We start from the raw sequence: 22,295 nt of genomic DNA on the forward strand, positions 1-22,295 counted from the left end.
TTCCGATCCGAAAGAAAGCCGAACCGGGTAAAAGAGGATTCGACCAAAAGTCGACCCGAAAGAAAGCCGAACCGAAAGGAAAAGAATTCGGCCAAAAGACGACACAAACGAAAGCCGAACCGGGCGAATGAGGATTCGGCCGAAAGACGACCCGAAAGAAAGCCGACCCGAAAAGGGGTCGACTCGGTCAAAACCGATCGACCGAGTCTGACTTGGCCGAACGCGAATATGGATGGAAGCCGACCTAGCCGAAAGCCGATCGGACGAGATCGATCCGGAAAGAAGCTAATCCGACTCAACCGGAGGTTGGACCGGTCAAGGCTGGTGAAAACGAGGAAAAGAAAGCCAACTGAAACCGAAACCGATAGATCGAAACCGGGCCGGAAGGAGACCGACTCAATCGAAACCGAACAACCGATTCCGATTTGGCCGAATACGAATCCGATCGGAAGCCGATCAAACCGAAAGTCGATCGGACGAGAGCAATCCGGAAAAAAGTCAAGGTTGATGAAGACAAGAAAGAGGCCAGTAAAAGACACTACCACGAATGACAAGGGCCAAGAATATGACGAGAGAGAACAAAGAATATGGTGGATCGGATGGCGACAATGGTTCGGGTGGAAAGAATGGGTCTACTCAAAATGGAGAGACAAAGTTGACATAGCGGGACAAACGGAGGATGAAGGGGAGACAACGAGCATCGGCAACTTCGGCACAACGTGTTGTACCAATCTCATGGCATATGATCTTTTGCAACTTAAGGCCAATGTTTTCTATTGTAAATGCAAAGTGTTTGCGCACCTTTGACTTGTATCACCCATTGAATTCACTACTAAATAAGCTATCTCCCTTCTCAATGAAACATGTTGCCAATATCTCTTAGGGGCGGTAGTCCCCGATTGATGTTTGTATGTTGTACGAAACTTGGGGGTCGATACATAGCTCCTATATATGAAACCTAGGGTATGTGGGGAACCATGACTATAGACTTGATAATGAGAAGGTGAGTAGATCATGTTGTGTGTGGGTGGTTGTGTCATTTGTTCTATAGAGATAGTCGAGGGGGGTATTAAGAGCTTGACAAACTCTGACATGGAAAGGTGAAATGAAGTCAAGGAGAAGTTAGGAAGAGCGGAGATGGGAGATAGAACTAGAAGAGAGCAAGGTTCAGAGAGGCGACAGGTTGAGAGATCCAACGGGAAGTATCTCTAGTGGATCGATCGACTAGGAGATGTATTCTATGGAACAATCACATTTGCAAATGACAAATCATTGGGAGAACAGTCACGAGATCAAGTATGAAACTGTCACGAGATTAAGTGCAAAGACTATCAGGCACTAAAGAGATTGGAAACGAAGAGCGAGGGATCAATTTGTAGGGACTACAAATGGACAACGGGCCATATTCGGGTAGAAGCTGCTTACCCAAAATGGGTAGAAAGAGCGAACTGAGAAGGATGGACACTGGGAGGAGCCTAGAGGAGATGGGTGACTCGGATTGCCCACGAACATATATATGCACGAGAGATGGCCTGGGACCTCTTGGGCTCTTGAGCTCGTGATGACTCTTGATTTTGATGAGTGGGGAGGGTGGATTGATTGGAGGGGTCAAAACAAACACGAAAATCATGAGGAAAGTGTTTATTTTGTATAAGTAAGTGTTAAAACAGAATAACATACAATCAATGATAGTTGCGTTAAAACAGAGTGTATATGTGTGTGTGTGTGTGTGTGGTGTTTGAATTATTGTAGTGGGCGATTTGAAGCAGCACAGACGGACATCGCCTTCTTCCATGAGATCATCATCTCCTCCGTCTCCGTCTCCGTCTCTGCTCTGTTCCTGATCAGATCACATCATTTCTCTTCTTGTCCGCCTTCTTCTCCCCCCCCGCCCCATCCTCCTTTCAAAGGTATGTTTTTTTTTTCTATTTTCATTAATTATCGTCGTAAGATTTTGATTCTTTTTTGTTCTCAAACAAAGTTCATTTATTTGTTTTATTACTTAGAGTCTTTGTTTTCTTTTTTCAGCAAGTAGATTTTTAATTTGTTTTTTCCTACTTATAAAATAATGGGGAATTTGAGAAGAAAATGCGACAAAATTTACAGGAATTTTGGTATATCACATACGTTTGAGTTGTGGAATCAGGCTGGCAGATTTTTTCTTTATGAATTGGGTGGATCAAATGATAGGAAATGATGAGAGAATACTGAAAAGCTATAGGAATCCGATAGGAAACTTATATATTTGTTGTATTTTGGTTCCTTCACAAAATATTTTTGAGTTAGAGAAGTTCCGGAAATTGGACCAAGAAACACAGTATTTATAACGTTTCTTTCCATGCTAGGCGGGTTTGCATAAATTAGTGGAAATAATTTAAATTACCCCAAGAATTTCGGATGTATGGTAGGAAATCTGATCGCAATGTCAGATTTAGTCCCCAACTGGAAATAAACTTAGCAGAATTTGGTGGAAAACATATGTATTCATCTGTGATTTACTTCCATTCTTAAAAATCTCTAACCTGTGATGAACTCATAGGAAAAACTTTATATATTCATATCAGAGTTTGTTCCCAGCCAGAAAGTTCTGAATTCAATTGACATTGTAGAGAATAAGAGAACCTTTTGGAATCAACAAGCCAAATTTAGAGATTAGACTGATGCATGAACATAGTTAAAAGTGATTAACGATCCCAGGAAATTTCTTCACGAGTTATTTGTAATGGTATGAACTGGTTTGATCGATCATTACAACACGAGTAATTGTTTTCAAATGGAAATTTTGATTTATGGTTAAAACATGCCTAATCACATCCAATAATATTCACGAGTGGTTAAGAATGGGATGAAAGCTTTTGATTGGTCATCATGATATGGTTAATCATGTTGAACAATATTTGTAATGATTTTGAATGTGCTGAATATTTTTATTTCATCATTTTGACATAAACGAGATATGGATTTCTGCAATGGTATTTGTATATCTATATGAGAGATGATTTTCATCCATGTATAGGATTTTTATGTTTCCATAAGATAGTAATTTCTATACATATGGCCAAAACTTAACTAGCACATGTAAAACCTATTCAGACCATATAAGTAAGCGGAACAAAATTGATGAAGTGATCAAGCAAGATGAAAATGTCAAGCTAAAGTGCAGAAATATTTAATTGAACCTAGACTAGGTGGAACATCCAAGATCATTTATGCACGTCCTAGATAATTTAAGTAGAATGGATTGCCAAGGTCTGTAGTTGGACTTACCGACTGGAAGAAAGAAAGGGATTAAAATATTTCTAATAATGTTTAGAGAAATATCTGATCTGGGAGCATTGCACTACTGACTAGAAGAAAGAAACGATTAAAATTTTTGTAATAATATTTTGAAAATATATTGATCTAGGAACCAACTCTTGTACACACTTTTTTGTCTTATACATTTATACACTGTAAATAGTCTGTAGAGAGTGAGTGGAGCAGTTTACTTCTGCATGTCTTCTCAAATGATTACTTGAGAAGAAACTTCATATTGTTGAGATTTTGAATCCTCTTAGGCCAGCCACTGTGAAATGATCTATTATAGGAACATCTAGATTCATGTACATATTCATATGCATGAATACAAATATGTTTATATTTATGCATATATGCATGCTTGGGTATGTGTATGTATGTATGTGTATTTACGTATAGCTATTTATACATATGTGAAAACACAACTTGATTAATCAACTGCTACATTTCTCTTCCTTTCGCAATAAATATCTAATACATTAACACGAATGCATGTGTGCATCTGACAGCTGTGCACTCACGTGTACTACTAAAAGTAGCCCCTGTAATTCTATAATTAAATAATCAGTTAACTTCAGTTCTTACAACCTGCTATCGTATGAGTTTACAACCATGTACTGAGGTTTGAATTGCTTATAGACTAATCAAACGAAAATTGGGTTTTGTAGGTCATACAATCAAAATTCGAATATCTTTGTGGAGATTCTTTCCTCAATTTTATCTTAGTAGTGAATGCAAGCTACTGTGGTCATAAAAATTCTATCATCCCTCAATGCTCTTGTGCAGCCTACCTTCTTCATTTAGGTAACACTTGCATTGCATTTCTACCTGGGATTCTATAACAGTCAATTTCCTTATTATACATTTTGTTTTTGCATTTCTAGTATTTGAAGAAACGATCCACTTTGTTCAGAACAGCTGTTTCAGTTCATTTTGTCAAACTTATTGATGCTGAAATGTTCTAAGATTTTGGCATAATAGGTACGGTTTGGTTCTCTGTGCTCTTTCCCAGACTCAAGTCTTTACACTTAATATTCGGCACCAGACTAATATTGGTGATTGTACAGGTTTCTACTAGCAATGGTGGATTTACAACCAGTGCATCGCTATGCAGCTGGTGCATTGATATCTTTAGCTCTTCAGCAAGCTCATATTAACCAGTTATCCCTACACGATCATCTAAATGGTTGTATAGAAAATGAAGAATACTCTTCAATAAATACAGGAATTGATGAAGAAAATGATATATTATGGACGAGCCCCCAATCTGGTTTGCTTCGCCCAATATTCAGGTATGTCTCCCTATATTGATGTTGAGGATAATTGAATGTTTAAAATTTATAACAGCAATTAGAAAGTATTGATTGGGCTTTCAGTACAATGAACAACTTTCTTTTTACCACATTTGCCTAGAGGAATAGGATTACAAGATAGCAACTAGTATACCTGTATATTGAGAGTGTCCGGATTCCATAAGAATGGGGACTTGCCATAATTATTTCGTTGCCTTTGTGATGGAGTTTTACTGGGTGGACACAAAATCTGACATCATTCTGTAACGTCTCTTGGGGTCCTTACCAGAAGTTTCTTCTTACTCAGGTGGTGTTCTTGAGAATCGCCTAAGGTTGTGTGCAAGGACATACTACCGTTTACCCTTTTGTTGGTGAGATGGGTGAGAGCTAATGTCAATCCCCCTCGAGCTACTTACGTGTAAACGAACTATGAAAACATATGCTAAATGCAATCGACAACTCAATCAAATACACAAAACAAGACCTTTTACCTTGTTTCCATGCACCCGGTAGAAGAATGAAGAGACAAGAAGTCATAAACTTGGTTTAGCATCCATTAGTCCACTTAGATAATTACAAGTTATAAAGATACAATGTTTAAGCTCGTAACTTATAATTAGGAAAATAATTAAGGTGAGAGAGAGGCTTCAGCTTTAGCACTAGGGAGTATGTTCAAATGAGGAAGAACCTTTGCAAAAGGTTTAAAAATTAACCTTTATACTTCCCCCTTATTTAACCAGATTACTTCTATGTCCCTATCATACTTGGGAGGGTATAAATATTTAAAATACGACCTTTAGATCCCATTACAATGTTAGGTTCTCTCTCTCTCTCTATTGCCCTACATTTATGAGGAGTCTAGATTGTATACCCAGACCATAGCATCAGAGGTGAGATGTCCCACAGATACTTAACACAATCATTTATTTATTCTTTTAAGACATATTGATATATGCCAGAGTGAGCAATTAAGTTTGCCAACATAAAGTTCAGATTGAGAGTATCTACTTTACAAAGGACCATATACATATGCAGCCAGGTACAGTTTTGATGTGTAGATTTCATGCATAACACATATAAAGATGTAAGGTGGATTGTATCTCTAGCAAGATTATTCAAGATCTGTTTGGAGATGACATGCTGTCTCTAAGCCAGAGGCATGAGGTTCCTAAGCCTTACATTCTCTACTATTACCACGTCACACTCACAACACCTATAATTCATCATAGGTATATAAAGAATACCCCTCTTTTCAGTTAGAATGGTTTATACATAGAGGGATCCCTTTTGAGAGACAGGCTACATCTTGAAATTTTTTATATGCAGGAGATATGAATAACTTCTTAGAGGCTGTTGAGAAATTTACATGGAGACCAAATAGCAGAAATTGAGCAGGTCCATGCTCATTTTCTTGTACATGACCTCAATCCCACTATAGACTTTGGTTAGAGGTCGATTTTCTCATTGTGTGTTTGTGTTTTGGATAGCATATGGTTGCACATCAACTTCTAACTCACAGCACTCTGTTTGTTTCCCTAACAGTTTCATCATTTTAATAATTTTTTTACTTTACAGTGGACACTCATCCACATTTAGTCTTGATGTTCCTTGTAATTGCAAATAATAATAGAACTATACAATGTTTTCTTAAATATTTATTAAAATATTGTTGAATTCATTGTCGATAGCTCCCATATGACACCATATGACAGGTATCTTAAAATAGAAATCAAAGCATGGGTTGGATTAGAACAAACAGCATTATCCATGGATGCAAAATCACATATTGAAGCTGTATGTGCCTTCTTAGAACCTCTTATTAAACAACATCCAAACTTGGGTTTCATCAAATATAAATGATTCTTGGGGATTCTGATTTCTCTGCAGTTTTTGAGAATACTCTCAGATGACGAAGATAATAATACTGCCTGCGACAATGCAGAGGTAAATTTGGCTGGAACTATAGAATCTATCACACTTAATTTTGACAACTCTTTCTCTGCCTCGGATGATGAAGCACAAACATCCAAATCTTCAGATACCTTGGGTGAATCCAAGCGCTTAGAAAGTTTGGATGTGGCTTCTGCTTCATCTATAGGTGGCTCCAATCAAGATTATCATGGATGTAATGGCAGTGCAACTCTTGAAAATATGGTACCATTGCTCAAAGAGGATTATTTTGCTTTTCCTCCAATGAAACATAATGAAACAGTCCCTGATACAGACTGGAATCAAGAAGAAAATGATGATATGAAGAGATTAAGAGAGGTGCAAATGTTTACACATGAAGATAATGATGTTAATCTAGCAGCAGATCTGGGATCATTGACACAAAAGAGGAAAGTAGCAGTATTATATGAGCTGCTCGCTGCAGCAGTTGCCGATATTCCCGAAGAAGGTGATGATGTGTCAAGGTCAAGGCGGGGTTATGATGCCCGGCAACGGGTAGCTCTTAGGCTCTTAGCAACCTGGCTCAATGTAAAGTGGAATAAAATGGTTAGTATCTATACCACATATATGTACTATTTGTTGATTGCGATATATAATATGTCATAATCAAACATCTAAGAATATGTGCAGGCTGCAATGGAGATTCTAGTGGCATATGCTACCATAGCAGCTCAAGAAGATAAAGAAGAAAACAAGGAAAAAGAAAATGAAACAAACAACTGGGCTAAATGGAAGCGAAGTGGACTTATAGGTGCCGCTGCAGTGACTGGGGGTGCACTGTTGGCATTTACTGGAGGTTAAGCAACTTTTCGAATATGCTATATATCCTTGCTGGAATGTCCACTGTAATTCAAAATGGTATCATATTTATTTATTTTCAGGACTTGCTGCACCAGCTATTGCTGCTGGTTTATCTGCATTAGCACCAACACTTGGAACAATTATACCAGTGATTGGGTCAACCGGCTTTGCTGCAGCTGCCACAGCAGCTGGTTCTGTTGTAGGTTCTATTGCCGTTGCCGCTTCCTTTGGAGGTGCATTGTGTTTTTGAATGATCTTAATGTGGGCCCGCACATTCTTGTTCATGAAAGCCATATGTTAATGATGTTCCTTGGACACCCTGGGTCTCAATGGTTTCTTGTTATGTTGAATAAAACCAGTAATGTGATGTTGGAAGGAGTGTGCAATGAGAAATTCAGGGAAATGATTTGCTATATTAATGTCTTGTAAAGACTACAGTAACCAGTGGGATCAAAAGTTATTACATCCATGTGAATGTTATAGAATGCCAGGTAAAACAAAGAAAAAAATTGCATGTAAACAACTAGGTGCCTATAACTAGGTTGTGACAAAGTACAATGATATAGGGACCATGAGTACAAGTAATATCGAGGATAGATTATACAAAATATCTAAATAGGATAGGGGTAGCCTTTTGTGAATTAGCCCTTGAACCCATGAACAATATTAAAATGGGGGTTTCTTCAATCAATGTCCACCTTGGTGGAATTGCCTGGGGAATTTTGCTCCATTATATCCTTAAACGAAGACAAAGATTATTACTTTGAAAAGAAAGAAAAAGAAAGAGAGAAGTGAAGAAGAAATTAGGACATAATCTGCACTTAGATGGAAAGAATTATATAGAAATGTCTATTAAGAGGCCAAAATGGCCTATAAGACCAAACAAGAGATTGCATCTTAATATGTTCTCTCATCTTTGAAAACAGGAAACAAAAATAAATATAACCAAGTAAAAAAGTTACATAAAAATGAAAGTGATTAAAGCATCCTGTTATACTTACATGTAAGATTCTCAAGTTAGATAGTTTGTCTTAAAAAGATCTCTATCATAGGTCAATCCAGAATGGAAATATCTCTGAAGAGCGGGAAGCACCTGTGACGGTGGGAGATAATGTCCTTTATCTGTCAACGACAAGGGTGGGGAGGTTGTAGCCCAGAAGGACAGGGCCTATTTTCATGACAAATTGCTATTGCGTGATCTATTGTAACCCCTTTCCAATGTCCTGGCTGAGAGCCCACCTGTGCCCTTGATAAACTTGTAGCATGAGGAGAAGTGATAGGGCTATAAACAGTTTTGATTGTTCTTTGTTGATGACCTATGTGGTTGTATTGTTGTCCTTCAACTTCTCTATTTGTCTCTTGAGTTCTAGCTAGTACAGTCGCAAGCTCCATTGATCCCATCATATTCCATTACCTTGCATAGTGAGCCAAAGTTTTGATTAGAGGCGATAGTATCTCCCTCTCATGTCATAAAAAACAAAGCAGTGGCAAATATAGGGTTTTTCAGATCCACTCCCTGATGACACAGTTGGCAGATTCTTTCTTCTTGCGGTGTGCGTGCACAGCTGCCTGCGTCAATGTCTAACTGATGTAAAGATGTCTATTGTTGCCATATCACACTGTGCAGTACATGTCATATATATATATATATATATATATATGCATATAAGAGGTCCTGATGATGAATCCATCCTCAATTGTGTGTAAAAAATGCACCTTTTGGTGAGCCATTTTCCTAGTAAGAGATGTTAGACTTAAATTCCAATTTGGTGTGTAATTCTATACATCAATGATCTCCTATTCTTACACGAGGCTAAAGTGAGATATCTATATCTTCCCAAAAAGTAAGATGTTCACATTGGTTACACAACTTCGCATTAGGTTTCTTTGTGTGCTTAAATCATTCTGATGGAACCTGTGCTTTTGCAGCTGCTGGCGCTGGTCTTACAGGTTTTAGAATGGCCAGAAGGACAGGTGGCATCGAAGAATTTGGTTTTGAAGGTCTTGGAGATAATCATCAGCGAGGGGTATGCCTATGATTATTGAATTTCGTTTTACTTGTGCTTTCCTGGGGCAGTTATTTGTGACATGTCTTATTGCAGCGCTTGGCAGTCGGTATTGTTATTTCGGGCTTTTTAAACAATCCTGATGATTTTACCAAACCTTGGCAAGGTTATGGCAACGACTTGGAGATGTGAGCTTCTAGAATTATTCTGGTAGATATTGTAATATGAGGCATTGTTATATCACTGTCTTCCATCTGTCGATCTATATCTACTTAAATTGGCTATCTCAGTGTCCTTCAATCAGACATGCATTTATTATTTGATTTCATACTTGTTCTAGTAAAAGTGGGCATGAAATACTTATTTGATCGATCCTCAACATATTGATCATATAACTCTTTCCTTAGCTCTCTTGACTGACTGTAAAGAAAAATGCAGGATGGTGGGCCTATTAACAATTTTCTGCATCCCTTATTCAAAGCTACTTTCATTAGGCAGTTATCTTAAGGCATTTGGAATCTGGATATTCTAATGCCTTGATAATAATGAAAATATCTATGCAGCTTTCTTTACAACATTAAAAGACCTATAAAATGCTCATCTGATAAACTTCAATTGTTTACTAGTGTAACATTGTAAGCCAAGGATGAAAATTCATTATTACATTGGTTTAGGATACCATTTTGCTTAATATTTGAAGTTGACAATCAGATTAAAGACATATATTTAGTGGTATGTTTTTGAATTTGCTATTCTGTTACCAGGTATGCTGTTAGATGGGAAACAAAAAACCTTATGGCTCTCAGCACCGCTATACAAGATTGGCTTACTTCAAGTAAGTGGGTCTGTGAAATGAGCAAGAGGCAGGAGACTGAATGAATTACATAATCTAGTAGAGCTATACAAAGCTTAAATAGAGATGGTTTTTCTCTAGTCTTTATATATAAATACAACACCTGCCATATGCAACTTTTAGTATTCTAGAGGCTCATCTTGTACTGTCCTTCATGTGTTTAACCCCATTCAAGCATTTATGGCAGCCTTACCCGACTGGTATAAAGATCCAGATTCATAGACATATGCTTATTGATATATATATATAATCCATAATAGCTGGTGAGATCATTTTCCCACTCCTTTTAAAATCTATTTCCTATCTTAATTTGTCACTTATCCCCAGGTATATCAAATGAATTGATGAAGCAAGGAGCTATGCTGACCGTTCTTAGCACACTTCTTAGTGCTTTGGCATGGCCATCTACCCTGTTATCTTTGACAAATCTAATAGATAGCAAGTGGGCAGTTGCAGTTGATAGGTGTGTGCCTCAACTACATGTTCAACAAGATGCGTAACTACTTTTTAAATGTTTAATATCTATAAAAAGTTTGGTTTGTTGTCTGCATTTTGAAATTATACATTTGCAAAACTGGTTATGGGAATCTCTGGAGAAAGTTGGATTAATGTAGGATAAATGTATCTCTTGAGTAACAATCGGCAACGGTTCGGTTCGGTTTGAGAGTGTCAAAACCAAACCGTTAAAACCACAGTTTCATGGTTAGGTCAAAATTAAAATTTAAAATTTTAAAATAATTCATTATTTTAAAATTTAAATATTTTCCTAAAATGTGAGAATAAGGCTTGAAAATGAAAAGATTGTTTAAAAATAAAATAAAATAAAATATTTTTTTCAAAATTTAAAAATAAATAAATAAACCGTTAAAGCGTTTAAACCGCGGTTTCTAACTGTTGAAACCGAACCGAACTGTTTAAACCATTAAGCTGCGGTTTCGCAGTTTGGTTTGGAACCGTTGCCGACTGTTACTTTTGAGTATCTGTCTCACTTTTAAATTCCACCCATGCATGAAGCTGGAATAGGTTCTTGAACATCAGCAAACAGATTATAATGTTTGTCTTGAGATTAATAAGCTGGTCTATGCTGTGCATATCACCTAAATAACCAAAATTAATAGCCAAATTTCTCTAACCCATCGTATGTCTTATTCCTTGCTAAATTGTCTCATTTGTGAACCGGCATGAGACTATGTTTCTTTTGGTGAAATGGATCCTCCATTGGGGGTCATCCTATGTGGAATATCTTCAGAAGAGAACACCATTTCATTGATGAGATCTTTCTCTATTAAGAGATTTAGGCCACATTTACTTTGTTTACAGACTATAGGTTGAGTTTTTCATATGATTTTACTTTGTTCTCATTGATGCTGCAACTAAATCAAATGTCACAGTTTACATCTTGGCCTCGCTAAGGCATTGATATTCCTCTACTTTTTCTTTCTATGTGAAGCATAGTACGTAATATACTTGAATGCATTGGCAAACATTATTTTCCATACGAATGCAAACGAATGCGTATGTTATCAAAACATTCTTATGTTTTTTTTTACACTTTTTACCTTAACTTTCTTACCTTAAGAAAAAATTACCTTATAATAAATAATGAATACAAAATTATGGTATTTACCATACTTCGAGGGTGTTTACCATACTCAAATGATTGAAACATTTTCGAATGTGAATGCACGTATGGTATGTATGGTTCATATTATGATGTGAAGCATATATGGGTAGGTTGGCTTCTTCCTACACATAAGTTATATAATTTTAACGTGTATTGAGGCATGAAATAAAAAGGGATATTGTAAAACATTGAGACCTATGACATTGTTACTGAGGTATGATTGATAACATGAAAAGAAAGAAGTGAGAAAAAAGAAAAAGAAAACTAGCATGACATGACATTTTTTGAGATTATTTAAATATTATAGGTCAAGAAAGGCTGGTAAACTTCTTGCTGATGTGCTTAAAAGTGGGCTGCAAGGCAATCGGTAATATATAATTTTTGCTAGATGGATATCATTGTTTTGATGTCATTGCCATTTAATGTATGCTTATGACAGACCAGTCACATTGATTGGATTTTCGTTGGGAGCCCGAGTTATATTTAAATGTCTAGAGAAGCTAGCCAAAAGAGGAGAAAATGGTAATAAATTCTGCCCTTTTTGCAACATCTTACAGTAATGTGTTTCATTGAATGTTTTGAAAGAATGGTATGGAAAATTTACAACCTAAATATTTGAGTGATCAGTGGCCAGTACGTATCTCAAGATACAGTATATGACATCAATCAAATAGTATGAAGTTATTAACAGCGGAGGCTTGACCCTTCGAACAAGTAGCATGGTGGGTGCAGTGTACAGGGAATCAGCCGGAAATGAAATATGTTATGTTTATCCATATTGTGTGATTTTTTAATAAGAACACAATTCAGTGAATCCCTATTTCATGGTATTGTGAAATGGTATGCCACTGTGTACAAGAATTTCTCTCAGGATGGTATCTGTATATATTATATTAAACAAATGCGGTTTTTGAAAGATCACTTAGGAAGGCCATTAAAAAATAGAAGCTGGTGTATTTTAGAGATGTTTTTTCAGGATATCTAAAATGTTATATAATAGGTGAACATAATAGGCATTTATATTTATGTATGTGAGCAAACAAACAGACACACACATATCTTTTAGTGACATTTATGTTCTTTGAACTATGCTTTTCGTTTTCTAGCCAGCATTGTAGAACGTGTCGTGCTTCTTGGTGCTCCAATTTCAATAGACACCAGCAGATGGAAAGCTGCTCGTAAGGTGAGAACTTATATTTTTATATCCAGAGTCGGGTTTTCAAATTTACAAAAATACCAAAAAGTCTGGTGTAATATGTGTACTCTACAGATTGTTCGACTGTTTAAAACAAAATTTTCATTTTAAGTGTCACTGCTATTAGTGTCACTAGAACAGACAAGAAGTCTTATCTATAGAGCATCGTTTGTGGGATTCAGGATTTCCTAACCAGGGTCTCTGTAAACACTGCCATGTTTTCTTTGCATTATCAATATGCTTAGAGTTCATGGAAAAGTGAATTGGATTAGCTTTTAGGAGCAGTATGAGGTGCTAGTTAAATGTTTCTAATGGTATGATTGAAGCTTTTGCCAACAGGTTGTAGCAGGGAGATTTATCAATGTTTATTCAACAAATGATTGGTTACTAGCAATTGTGTACAGAGCAAGGTATTTGCAAGAATTGATAGGAAAGATTTGACCTCTTAATAGATTTTAACATTTTTATTTATTTATCTTTTTTACTCAAAGCTTACTTTCTCAAGGATTGGCTGGAATACAGTCTGTGAATGTTCCCGGTATTGAAAATGTAAGTCTGTATAAGTCCTACTGCATTTTGTAGTCCAAGCATGTTTGCTGACATGTTAATGCTTGGATACGGTGGTTTGATAATAGGTTGATGTAACTGACACAATTAGTGGCCACTCATCCTATATGTCAAATGTTCTGAAGATTTTAGAAGCTCTAAACCTTGACAACTACTTCCCGACACATACGTAAAGAAACGATAACTTACTGTGATACTGATGGTTGAATAGAGAAAATGATCTCCTGATGAAATTCCTTGGAAAGCAAGAAAAATCATTCTTACAATCGTATTGAATGTATAGACCAACTGCAATCTGATTTCTGCTTCAGTGATTAGCATGGACAATCTTCTCACAGAAAGCAAAAAAGCAAGAAAGCCTTGTCCCAGTTTTATGGTCATTGGTAATGTTCGACTTTTGAGTTTTCTTGGGTGCAGGGTCTTCCAAGGTATAATATAATACCTGTATAATGGGCAATAATGTTCATTTTTGTACATGGTGGTTTGGGGAAATAGACGGTATTGATGTCAAGTAAATTGGTCTTTGGTCTTATTTCTGGTTTGGACTGTACATATTACAGTATACATGATTCATTGGGAAATGATTGAGAAAAACAAGAAAGGTACATTTTTGTAAACATTTTTTTACATTCATTTATATATATCATTAATAGGGTTTTTCAACATCCATTTTATTGGCACTTGGACAACATTTAGTGGGTCTTTAGCAGCATGCAGCTTTGAATTGTCATTGATCTGTACGAGTGAGGTGAGGGCTAACAAATGGTCGCATTCTTAAGAAAACACTTCTACCTGATGTTTATTTTCCAGATTTTGAGGTTTCACTTTCATTTAAATATAAGTGGCATACAAAGTCGAAATGATTATATCTATTTCTTTCATAAGTTTTCTTGAGGCTCTGCCAAAAGCATTGATTTATCAATTTTTATCCAAAATGATGGGTTTATGAATTTCTTAACTTAACGTTTCAAAACAATCTTATGCTATTAGCACTTTTCCTTTCCACAAATTTATCTATTTACAGTTTGTGCATAAGAAGGGTGTAACACAACCTAATTAGAATATTAAAAGGGAAGACAAGTGATGTACAGCCTTGCTTCAAGATGGACTTGAAATAAACATATCGATAGATTGTCTTGGGTCAAAATATAGTTCATCTATATTGTTCTTCAATGATGTTTGGATACCATGGTCCACTGACTCTGAAATGCCGGTTTATTTTTTTGAGCTCGCTGATTGAGAGAACAAGAAGCTGATGGAAATCAGTAAATGCTTGCTAAATTCATTTTATGGACATGTTTTTTAAAAATTTCCTAGTGTTATGATGGGAAAAAAACTCAAAGCAGAGAGTAGAGACTTGAGAGTATTTTGTGTAAGGGGACAAATCTTCTCTTTTTGAATCTACCATGGTCTCATTGTTCACCTCTTTGTGTGTACATCATCTTCTTGTCCCCATCTAAAATTTTAAGGGAAACAGTGAACACTTTGATATACCCTTTAGTTCTTCATTATGTCCCCAAGTATATGTTATAGACATGACCAATTCATTAACTAATTTTAATGGGTTAAGGGTAGGATAGGTAGAAAACCGATTACCGTAAGAACTCGAACAAACCCACAAGGTTTAATGACATGTGGTGGTCTAGGAATCTTCGATGTTGGGCTATATAAAGAGAAACATTTTGATCTACCCTTTCGTTCTTTATTATGTCCCCAAGTGTATGTTATAGACATGACCGATTAACTAATTTTAATGGGTTAAGGGTAGGATAGGTAGAAAATTGATTATCTTAGAAACTCAAACAAACCCATAAGGTTTAATTACACGTGCTATCCCTGTCATTAGAACATTTTGAGTCATTGTTAAAACTTTGGTGATAGTCTGCGCTCTCTTCTACAGATATTTTATTCAACTACCAAGGTATAACATGAGGTAATATTAAGTGGCATGGGACACCAATGGTCATGCCCTTTGCTATAGGGGTGGTTAAGCACCCTCAATCCATTCTTCTCCTTAATCTCTTTCTCTTTTGTGCATCATTAGTTTGATCCATAATAATGCCCTAAATATTTTATTATTTGCCCAAAAGCTTGTGGTGGATCACCTCTCTAAAATGTCCAATTTGAGCAATCATATGGTTTTAAGACATCCCTTTTTTTTGCTAGATTATGTGGGCTGTTTGAGCAACTATTGGTCAAAACTCTACTCTTCCATGTTTACTATCCATCTGGGGGTAATATGCAGGATTATGAAGAACTTTAGGGGCATTCGGGGGAAATATAGGAAAACAAAAATAGGACTCTAGGAGAGCATTGAGGGATTCCTATTTATGTAGTATATTGATGGCTCGTATTCTTATATACTGTTTAATCTGTTTAATCTCTCTCTCTCTCTCTTAGATTTCCATCTTCTAGACCATCCTCCAAAGTCTTCAACTGTTTGAGCCATGGAAAGCATATTATTGCCCATCAATGAAACGGCCAGGAATACGTGTATTGCTTTTCTTATAATGGTTAAACACGTCAGAGGATCCATGGGATTTCTCTGGGCAGAGCATTTCAAGGATCCTCTCGCATGGAATCAGGAAACCAGAACCCTAATCTGTAATTTTTCCTGCTTAACAAAGATTAGGGCGGGCAGATGAATAACAAAAAATAGGATTAGGCAGGTAATGCTCACTCCTAAGTCTATTGTAGCATCGCTTAATGCTTGCTCTAAGTGGAAGGATCTATGCAAAGGTATCCAAATACATGATCGCATTCTTAAGAAATGTTTTCTTCAGAAAGACATATATATAGGTAGTGCTTTGGTCGGTTTATATGCCAAATGTGGCTCACTCACAAGAGCACAAGAAGTATTCGAGCAACTTCCAATCCGAAATGTTGTCACTTGGAGTACCCTTATCATGGGTTACGCAAACTATGGGCACAGTATGGAGGCCATTCATTGTTTTGAAAAGATGGGTCTAGAAGGAATCCATCCAAATGTAGTCACTTTTGTTTGCACTCTGAAAGCATGTAGTAACATCGGTGCCATTGATAAAGGCCAAGAGATACATTCTCACATTGCTAGAGGACTGGTTGATCAACACGTTTCTACTAAGAACTCATTAGTTGATATGTATGCGAAATGTGGTGAAATTGCAAAAGCACAAGAAGTGTTTGATGAGATCCTAACCCGAGATGTGATTTCCTGAACAACTTTGATGTCTGGACACACCCAACATGAAGATTGTTTGAGAGCAATTCTTGGGCTTGATCGGATGCATTGTGAAGGAATTTGTCCAAATTCATTCACGTTTGTGTGTTTGTTGAAAACTTGTGGGAGCATAGGGTTAGTTGAGAAAAGCAAAGAAATTCATGCAAGAATTGGTGGGGATGGTTCGTTATTGGAAAGTGATGATCTGGTTGCCAGTGTGTTAGTAGATGCTTATGCAAAATGTGGATCTCTTATGGAAGCAAGGAAGGTATTCGATATGATACAAGTCCATGATGCAGTTTCTTGGACTGCATTAATTTCAGGATATGCCCAAAACGGATTAGGTTGGGCAGCTTTGAATTGCTTTGAACATATGCAAAAGAAGGGTATCATCCCAACTGTAGTCACATTGTTTTGCATCTTAAAAGCATGTGGTAGCATTGGAGCCATAAACAAAGGTGAAGAAATGCATACCAAGATGATAAGAGAAAACTTGTTGGAAAGCAATGTTATGCTTAGCAGTGGCCTAGTTGAAATGTATGCCAATTGTGGGTTGCTTGTAAAAGCACAAGAAGTGTTTAATTCAATCCACTCCAAGAACCTTGTCTCATGGACAGTATGAATAACTGGATATGTTCATCATGGGTATGATGAAGAAGCATTGTTCAATTTCAAAAAAATGCAAAACGAGGGTGTTTCTCCAGATGCATTTACCTTTGTCTCTGTATTAAAATCATGTGTAAACATAGGGGTGATTCAAAATGGCAAAGCTATACACACCAAACTAATTAAAGAAGGGTCATTCGAGAAGGATTATTTGGTCGGAAACGCATTGATTGACATGTATGCAAAATGTGGTGCCCTTTTTGAAGCAGAATCGGTTTTCAATAAGATTCAAGACAGAAATGTAGGATCTTGGGGTGTCCTTATTGCTGGCTATGTTGAACATGGATATGAGGAGAAAGCATTATGCTATTTCAAACATGGATATGATTGTCTCTTCCCGGATGCATTTACATTTCGATCCATCTTGGAAGCATGTGGTATCATAGGAGCCATCGAAAAGGGTAAAGAAATACATTTTCTAATAATCAAGAAGGGTCTTCTAGATGAAGACATTTCAGTTGGCAATGCATTAGTGGATATGTATGCAAAATGTGGTATCCTTGCAAAAGCGCAAGAAGTATTCAATGAGCTTGGATGGGCTCATGATGTAGTCTCGTGGACGACACTTATGACTGGATATGCTCAAATGGGAGAGGACGAAATCGTTAACGACTTATTTAACAGAATGGTATCAGAAGGTATAGAGCCAAATGTGGTCACATTTAATGTTATACTTAATGCATGTAGTCATCAAGGTTTACTGGAGAAGGGTCAAATGTATTTTGAGATCATGAGTATGAGATATGGTGTTATACCAAGTTTAGAGCACCACACTTGCATAGTTGATCTTTTTGGCAGAGCTGGACGTTTTCAAGAGGCTGCAGGGGTGATTACAAAGTTGCCTAACTTGGATTACCTTCCGCTATGGGCATCATTGTTGGGTTCTTGTCAAAAATGGGGAAACTTGGAATTGGGAAAAGTGGCATTTGAGCATGCAATACAATTGGATGAAGGAAATGCTACAGCATACATCTACATGAGTAACATCTGTAGCATGAACCTTGAGTGTGGAAATAACTCATAAAATGATATATTCATGTAAGTTCGACATTCATATATGACTATTCTTTTGAAAGAGTGTGATGAGGCCCATTGAACATGGTTCCCATACCAAAATTGATGGCTTTCTATCTTACAAGTAACTGGACCCTATTGTGACCACCACCTTCATCCTAATCAACCCTTATGATATGCCAATCAGCCCTTAATCTAACTGAACCATTTGATGGTCAAACTTATATTGCTTATTTTTCCTAGCTAAAGTTGTTCGAAGACTTAAGTTCCAATGGTCAAGAAGCAGGAACTGGGTCCTATCCATATATTGACTATGGGTCAAAATGGAGGTTTTGCTAATGACACCTTAATCTAAGTGGATCATTTGATGGCCAAACTTGTAGTGATTAATTCTTAGCTAAATTTGTTTGAAGACTTGAGTTCCAATTGTCAGAATTTGAGGTCAAAAAGCAAGTATTTTATCCTATGTATATAGTGATGCTGGGTTAAAATGGAGGGTTTGATGAATTATTCCTTTGATTAAATTCAGTTATAGCTCAATTAAATCAAATTCTCTTGCAATATGTATAAAGACAAACATAATTTTTTGGAAAACTAGAGTTTTAACACGATTATTTGGAGTTATCTGTAAAATCCAAAATTCGACATGGGAAATGCGAGTCTGAAATTTGAATAGCTTATTAGAGTAGCTTTAAAGATGCATGGCACATATCATTCACCCATTTATAAAATGTTCTATTCATCGATCATCGGAAATCAGGTCAAATCAATGCATATAACCCTGCGATTGAGTGACATGAATACACCACATGCCATTCATCTAACGATATCAGAAATCTAGTTTCATACAATTCTCTGAAATCTAGTTGCATCTGGCTCTCCAATGGAGTGATGACATGTGATTGGCACAACAAATACAGACTTACTACAGAGTTTATCACACACATGATTCATGGAAGAGTGCAAGAACGTGGATGTGTGAATGGTTGGGAATCGCCATGGCTTCTTGTGAGCCCTGGCTTCTGGTGTGTGAATGATGGAGTGCCGGTAGAATGTGTATCCAGCAGCGGTTTATTCCAGAGGCACGCTGTTATAAAGTAACATTTTTCCTTTCCATATAATAGATGGATGCAAGATCGAGAATGTTAAATCAATCGCCATGGATTCTCACGATGGAAGTTCGAGCCTCTCCAAGCTTTTCCCTCAGAAGAAGAAGCGGACAGATCATAAGGTCGTCTCTAAAGTCGGTGGCATCAGCCATTCCAAAAGACCTTACCCCTCTCTCACAGAAAACAAGGAGAAGAAGAAGACGAAGAACTCTGACGCATCGCACTCTGCCAGCGCTGTTTTTAGTTCTTCTGTTTCATCTGCATCGCTAGGATCCTCCGTATCTCAGCCTCCTGCCCTCGTCTCTGCCTCTGGATTCGATCTGCACGGTTAGTGTTCCTTTGAAATCTGATCTCTGAAGAAGATAAAAAGAAATCAAATGATGTCCAAAATCGTGCTTCTGCAAATCTGGAAATATTTTCCAAAAATGAACCTTTTTACTGTGTTTTAGTCGTCTGAAACCATAATTCATGAGCATGCTTCGTATGGTTTTGATCCTTCAGTTGTTTCTGGTTCCTATGTTGTTCTTCAATCCGACAATACAAATAAATGGCCTTTTAGATCTTTCTTCGTTTCATCTATCACAATCCTCCAATCTAGCCTCCTAGTTTTATGTTTAAGATAAAGAACAAATGTTTACTGTTTGGTAGTCGGCGGTTGGAAATTCTAACTTGTGGCTAACATACATAGAAATGACTTACTGCCATCTCTTCAAACCATCTGTTTACAAGCTTTGATTTATTGTACTAGATGGTGCTTGTCTGGACAAAACAAGTAAAAAATTAGGGGTTCTTTACTCTTTTTCTTTATGAAGCCCTAACATCTGTTGAATAATTATATGGTGTCCCATCATGCCATCTGTTTACATGGTTTCATTCCTGATGAGCAGCATGGTTATAACTTATAACTTATAATGATAACTTTTAACAGAAAGAAAAAACCAGGTATTGATATCATTTTTTCTCTGCAACACCCTAACTAGTGGTAATATAATAGGTGATATAATAGAAGGCATCGTGGTAATGTTTTCTTTAAAGTACTGATGATGGCAAAGGATTAGGAATTTTCTGTCTTTTCGAACATTGGCACGGATTTGTATTGTTTTTCATTTTCATCAATGAGGATATGGTGCTACACTGTTTTGAGTGTACACATACATAGGCTTAGGAAACCAGGTCGACCTATGCTGAAAACCCTAACTAGTGGTGATATAACAGATGTCTTTGGACAATGTTTTCTCGAGAGTTCTAATGACAGCATGGAGTTAATATCAGAACGAGGGATTAGGGTTTCCCTGTAATTTCAACATTGCCATGGATTTGTAATTTTTTTTGTTTGCATCAATGGTTATATGCTGCCATACTGTTTTGAATACAATCGTAAACTTTGGACAGCAGATTGACCTATGAGTTCAGTTTGTGGACAGTGACATGTCTGTGTGGTTAAACACATTCTGTCTATGTGGTTAACCAATCATCTGCGGTTTCATTTCATCAGAAAATGACACAAATTTATAGGAATTTGGCTGAAATTTATATCTTTCTATGTAGTATCAATGCTTTCTATAAATATTTTGACTGTTTGAGAATGAGGGCAATTTTCCCCCCAAACATTGGTGTGGATATGTATGGTTTGACAAACACTTATAGGTTGTCATGTTTATGTAAAGGGATAGGTATTCTTCTTAAAACCTTTCTTCATATGGTCGGAGTCGCAGGGTAAGGATACTCCTTATGAAGTTTTATGGATCACCACCATGTGAAATTGCATGAATATTCTTTGATTTTTTAAGTTTTTCATTGATTTCTTGATTATTTCTGTTATGGTTTCTTAGTAAGGTCTCTGATTCAAACATACATTTTGCAGATGAACATGACGACCTTGAAGAAACACTGCGTCAATTTGATATGGATATGCGATATGGTCCTTGCATTGGGATGAGTAGGATACAAAGGTGGGAAAGAGCCCATAAAATGGGCATACATCCTCCAATCCAAGTCAGAGAAATACTAGAACGACTTAGTGGAGCTCCAGCATGTTTATGGGAAGGTAGAGTTTAAGATACTTTTGGCTTGAGATAGAGAATTTGTTCTGTATCTTGTAAGTCATCTTTCATGTATAAAATTTGTATTTTTGTCTTCAATAAATCTTGTAGCTTTCTCTATATGTTTCTTTAGCATGTAATTTCTCTACAAGTACATTGTCTATGTTTGAGAGAGATCTGATCAGGCTTGGGTATAACTTGACTCTTGAAATTTCATTATCACATGTAATTCACGGTAATGTAAGTCCTTATCAGAAGCCATCATAATTACAATGTCATTATTTACACATGTGCTAACAAATTCACAGCTTCCTATTCGTCAAACCTCTTGGAGAAGTCTACAGATATATTAAAGACTGAGACTTGCGACAGCAGAAAGTCACATGCCCTACATAAACATGGACAGTTGGCAGTTATGTTTATGGCATTTAGTGGTGTGACTGATCAAAAAATGGTTTGCAAAATGAGAAATACAACACTTGGATGTACAATTGAATTACCATTGTGGCATGCAATTGAAACACGTTGATTGTCTGAGGACAAACGCGCCTCCGTAGAATAAGTTCAATCCATAAAGTCAGCACCAAGTAGTAATAGTTTAGAAATCGATGGGTATCCATAAGCCTCTTAGGTGAGCATTAGACACTTGAATACATTTTGCCAACTCTTTGTAGAATGAC

At 36.7% G+C, this 22,295-nt stretch overlaps 4 protein-coding genes across 11 annotated transcripts; all 4 read left to right on the plus strand.

Moving 5' to 3' along the window:
* The first annotated feature begins 1,691 nt into the window (after window positions 1-1,691).
* LOC147865742 (transmembrane and coiled-coil domain-containing protein STS1-like) lies at window positions 1,692-14,248 on the plus strand. Of its 8 annotated transcripts, none has more exons than XM_087316093.1 (18): window positions 1,692-1,910; window positions 3,966-4,101; window positions 4,182-4,278; window positions 4,365-4,589; window positions 6,302-6,383; window positions 6,477-7,085; window positions 7,170-7,335; window positions 7,421-7,573; window positions 9,270-9,367; window positions 9,443-9,534; window positions 10,111-10,181; window positions 10,527-10,662; window positions 12,131-12,190; window positions 12,263-12,345; window positions 12,930-13,006; window positions 13,358-13,428; window positions 13,510-13,567; window positions 13,654-14,248. In XM_087316093.1, exons 4-18 carry the CDS (start codon window positions 4,378-4,380, stop codon window positions 13,756-13,758), a joined length of 2,073 nt encoding a protein of 690 aa, XP_087172219.1. In that variant the 5' UTR covers window positions 1,692-1,910; window positions 3,966-4,101; window positions 4,182-4,278; window positions 4,365-4,377; the 3' UTR covers window positions 13,759-14,248. The 8 variants fall into 8 exon arrangements, 5 of the variants coding, with proteins under 5 accessions (XP_087172219.1, XP_087172221.1, XP_087172220.1 ...); XM_087316095.1 differs by having other exon boundaries at window positions 13,524-13,567; XM_087316094.1 differs by having other exon boundaries at window positions 4,216-4,278.
* Window positions 14,249-16,791: 2,543 nt separating this feature from the next.
* Window positions 16,792-17,406, plus strand: LOC147865743 (pentatricopeptide repeat-containing protein At2g13600-like). Its single transcript, XM_087317531.1, has one exon. The coding sequence runs from the start codon at window positions 16,792-16,794 to the stop codon at window positions 17,404-17,406; it is 615 nt and encodes a 204-aa protein (XP_087173657.1).
* Window positions 17,407-17,463: 57 nt separating this feature from the next.
* On the plus strand, window positions 17,464-18,474 carry LOC147865744 (putative pentatricopeptide repeat-containing protein At1g68930). The gene has a single exon (XM_087317533.1). It carries the CDS (start codon window positions 17,464-17,466, stop codon window positions 18,472-18,474), a length of 1,011 nt encoding a protein of 336 aa, XP_087173659.1.
* Window positions 18,475-19,547: 1,073 nt separating this feature from the next.
* LOC147865745 (uncharacterized) lies at window positions 19,548-21,735 on the plus strand. The gene is made up of 2 exons (XM_087316098.1): window positions 19,548-19,900; window positions 21,438-21,735. The coding sequence occupies exons 1-2, from the start codon at window positions 19,624-19,626 to the stop codon at window positions 21,629-21,631; spliced, it is 471 nt and encodes a 156-aa protein (XP_087172224.1). The 5' UTR covers window positions 19,548-19,623; the 3' UTR covers window positions 21,632-21,735.
* The last annotated feature ends 560 nt before the right edge of the window (window positions 21,736-22,295 follow it).

This window comes from Azolla caroliniana, unplaced genomic scaffold (genome assembly GCF_043228905.1).
Source record: "Azolla caroliniana isolate FFs.n. ecotype wild unplaced genomic scaffold, voAzoCaro1.0.p SCAF_3, whole genome shotgun sequence".
Taxonomy (NCBI): domain Eukaryota; kingdom Viridiplantae; phylum Streptophyta; class Polypodiopsida; order Salviniales; family Salviniaceae; genus Azolla; species Azolla caroliniana.

Excerpts from the sequence above, each read along its gene's own strand:
- LOC147865742 (XM_087316093.1), top strand. The coding sequence starts at position 4,378 with ATGGTGGATTTACAACCAGTGCATCGCTATGCAGCTGGTGCATTGATA. Across the intron at positions 9,535-10,110 it reads TATGGCAACGACTTGGAGAT|GTATGCTGTTAGATGGGAAA; the intron begins GTGAGCTTCTAG and ends TTCTGTTACCAG. Across the intron at positions 13,007-13,357 it reads GATGGAAAGCTGCTCGTAAG|GTTGTAGCAGGGAGATTTAT; the intron begins GTGAGAACTTAT and ends TTTTGCCAACAG.
- LOC147865745 (XM_087316098.1), top strand. The coding sequence starts at position 19,624 with ATGGATTCTCACGATGGAAGTTCGAGCCTCTCCAAGCTTTTCCCTCAG. Across the intron at positions 19,901-21,437 it reads CTCTGGATTCGATCTGCACG|ATGAACATGACGACCTTGAA; the intron begins GTTAGTGTTCCT and ends TACATTTTGCAG.
- LOC147865744 (XM_087317533.1), top strand. The coding sequence starts at position 17,464 with ATGCAAAACGAGGGTGTTTCTCCAGATGCATTTACCTTTGTCTCTGTA.
- LOC147865743 (XM_087317531.1), top strand. The coding sequence starts at position 16,792 with ATGTCTGGACACACCCAACATGAAGATTGTTTGAGAGCAATTCTTGGG.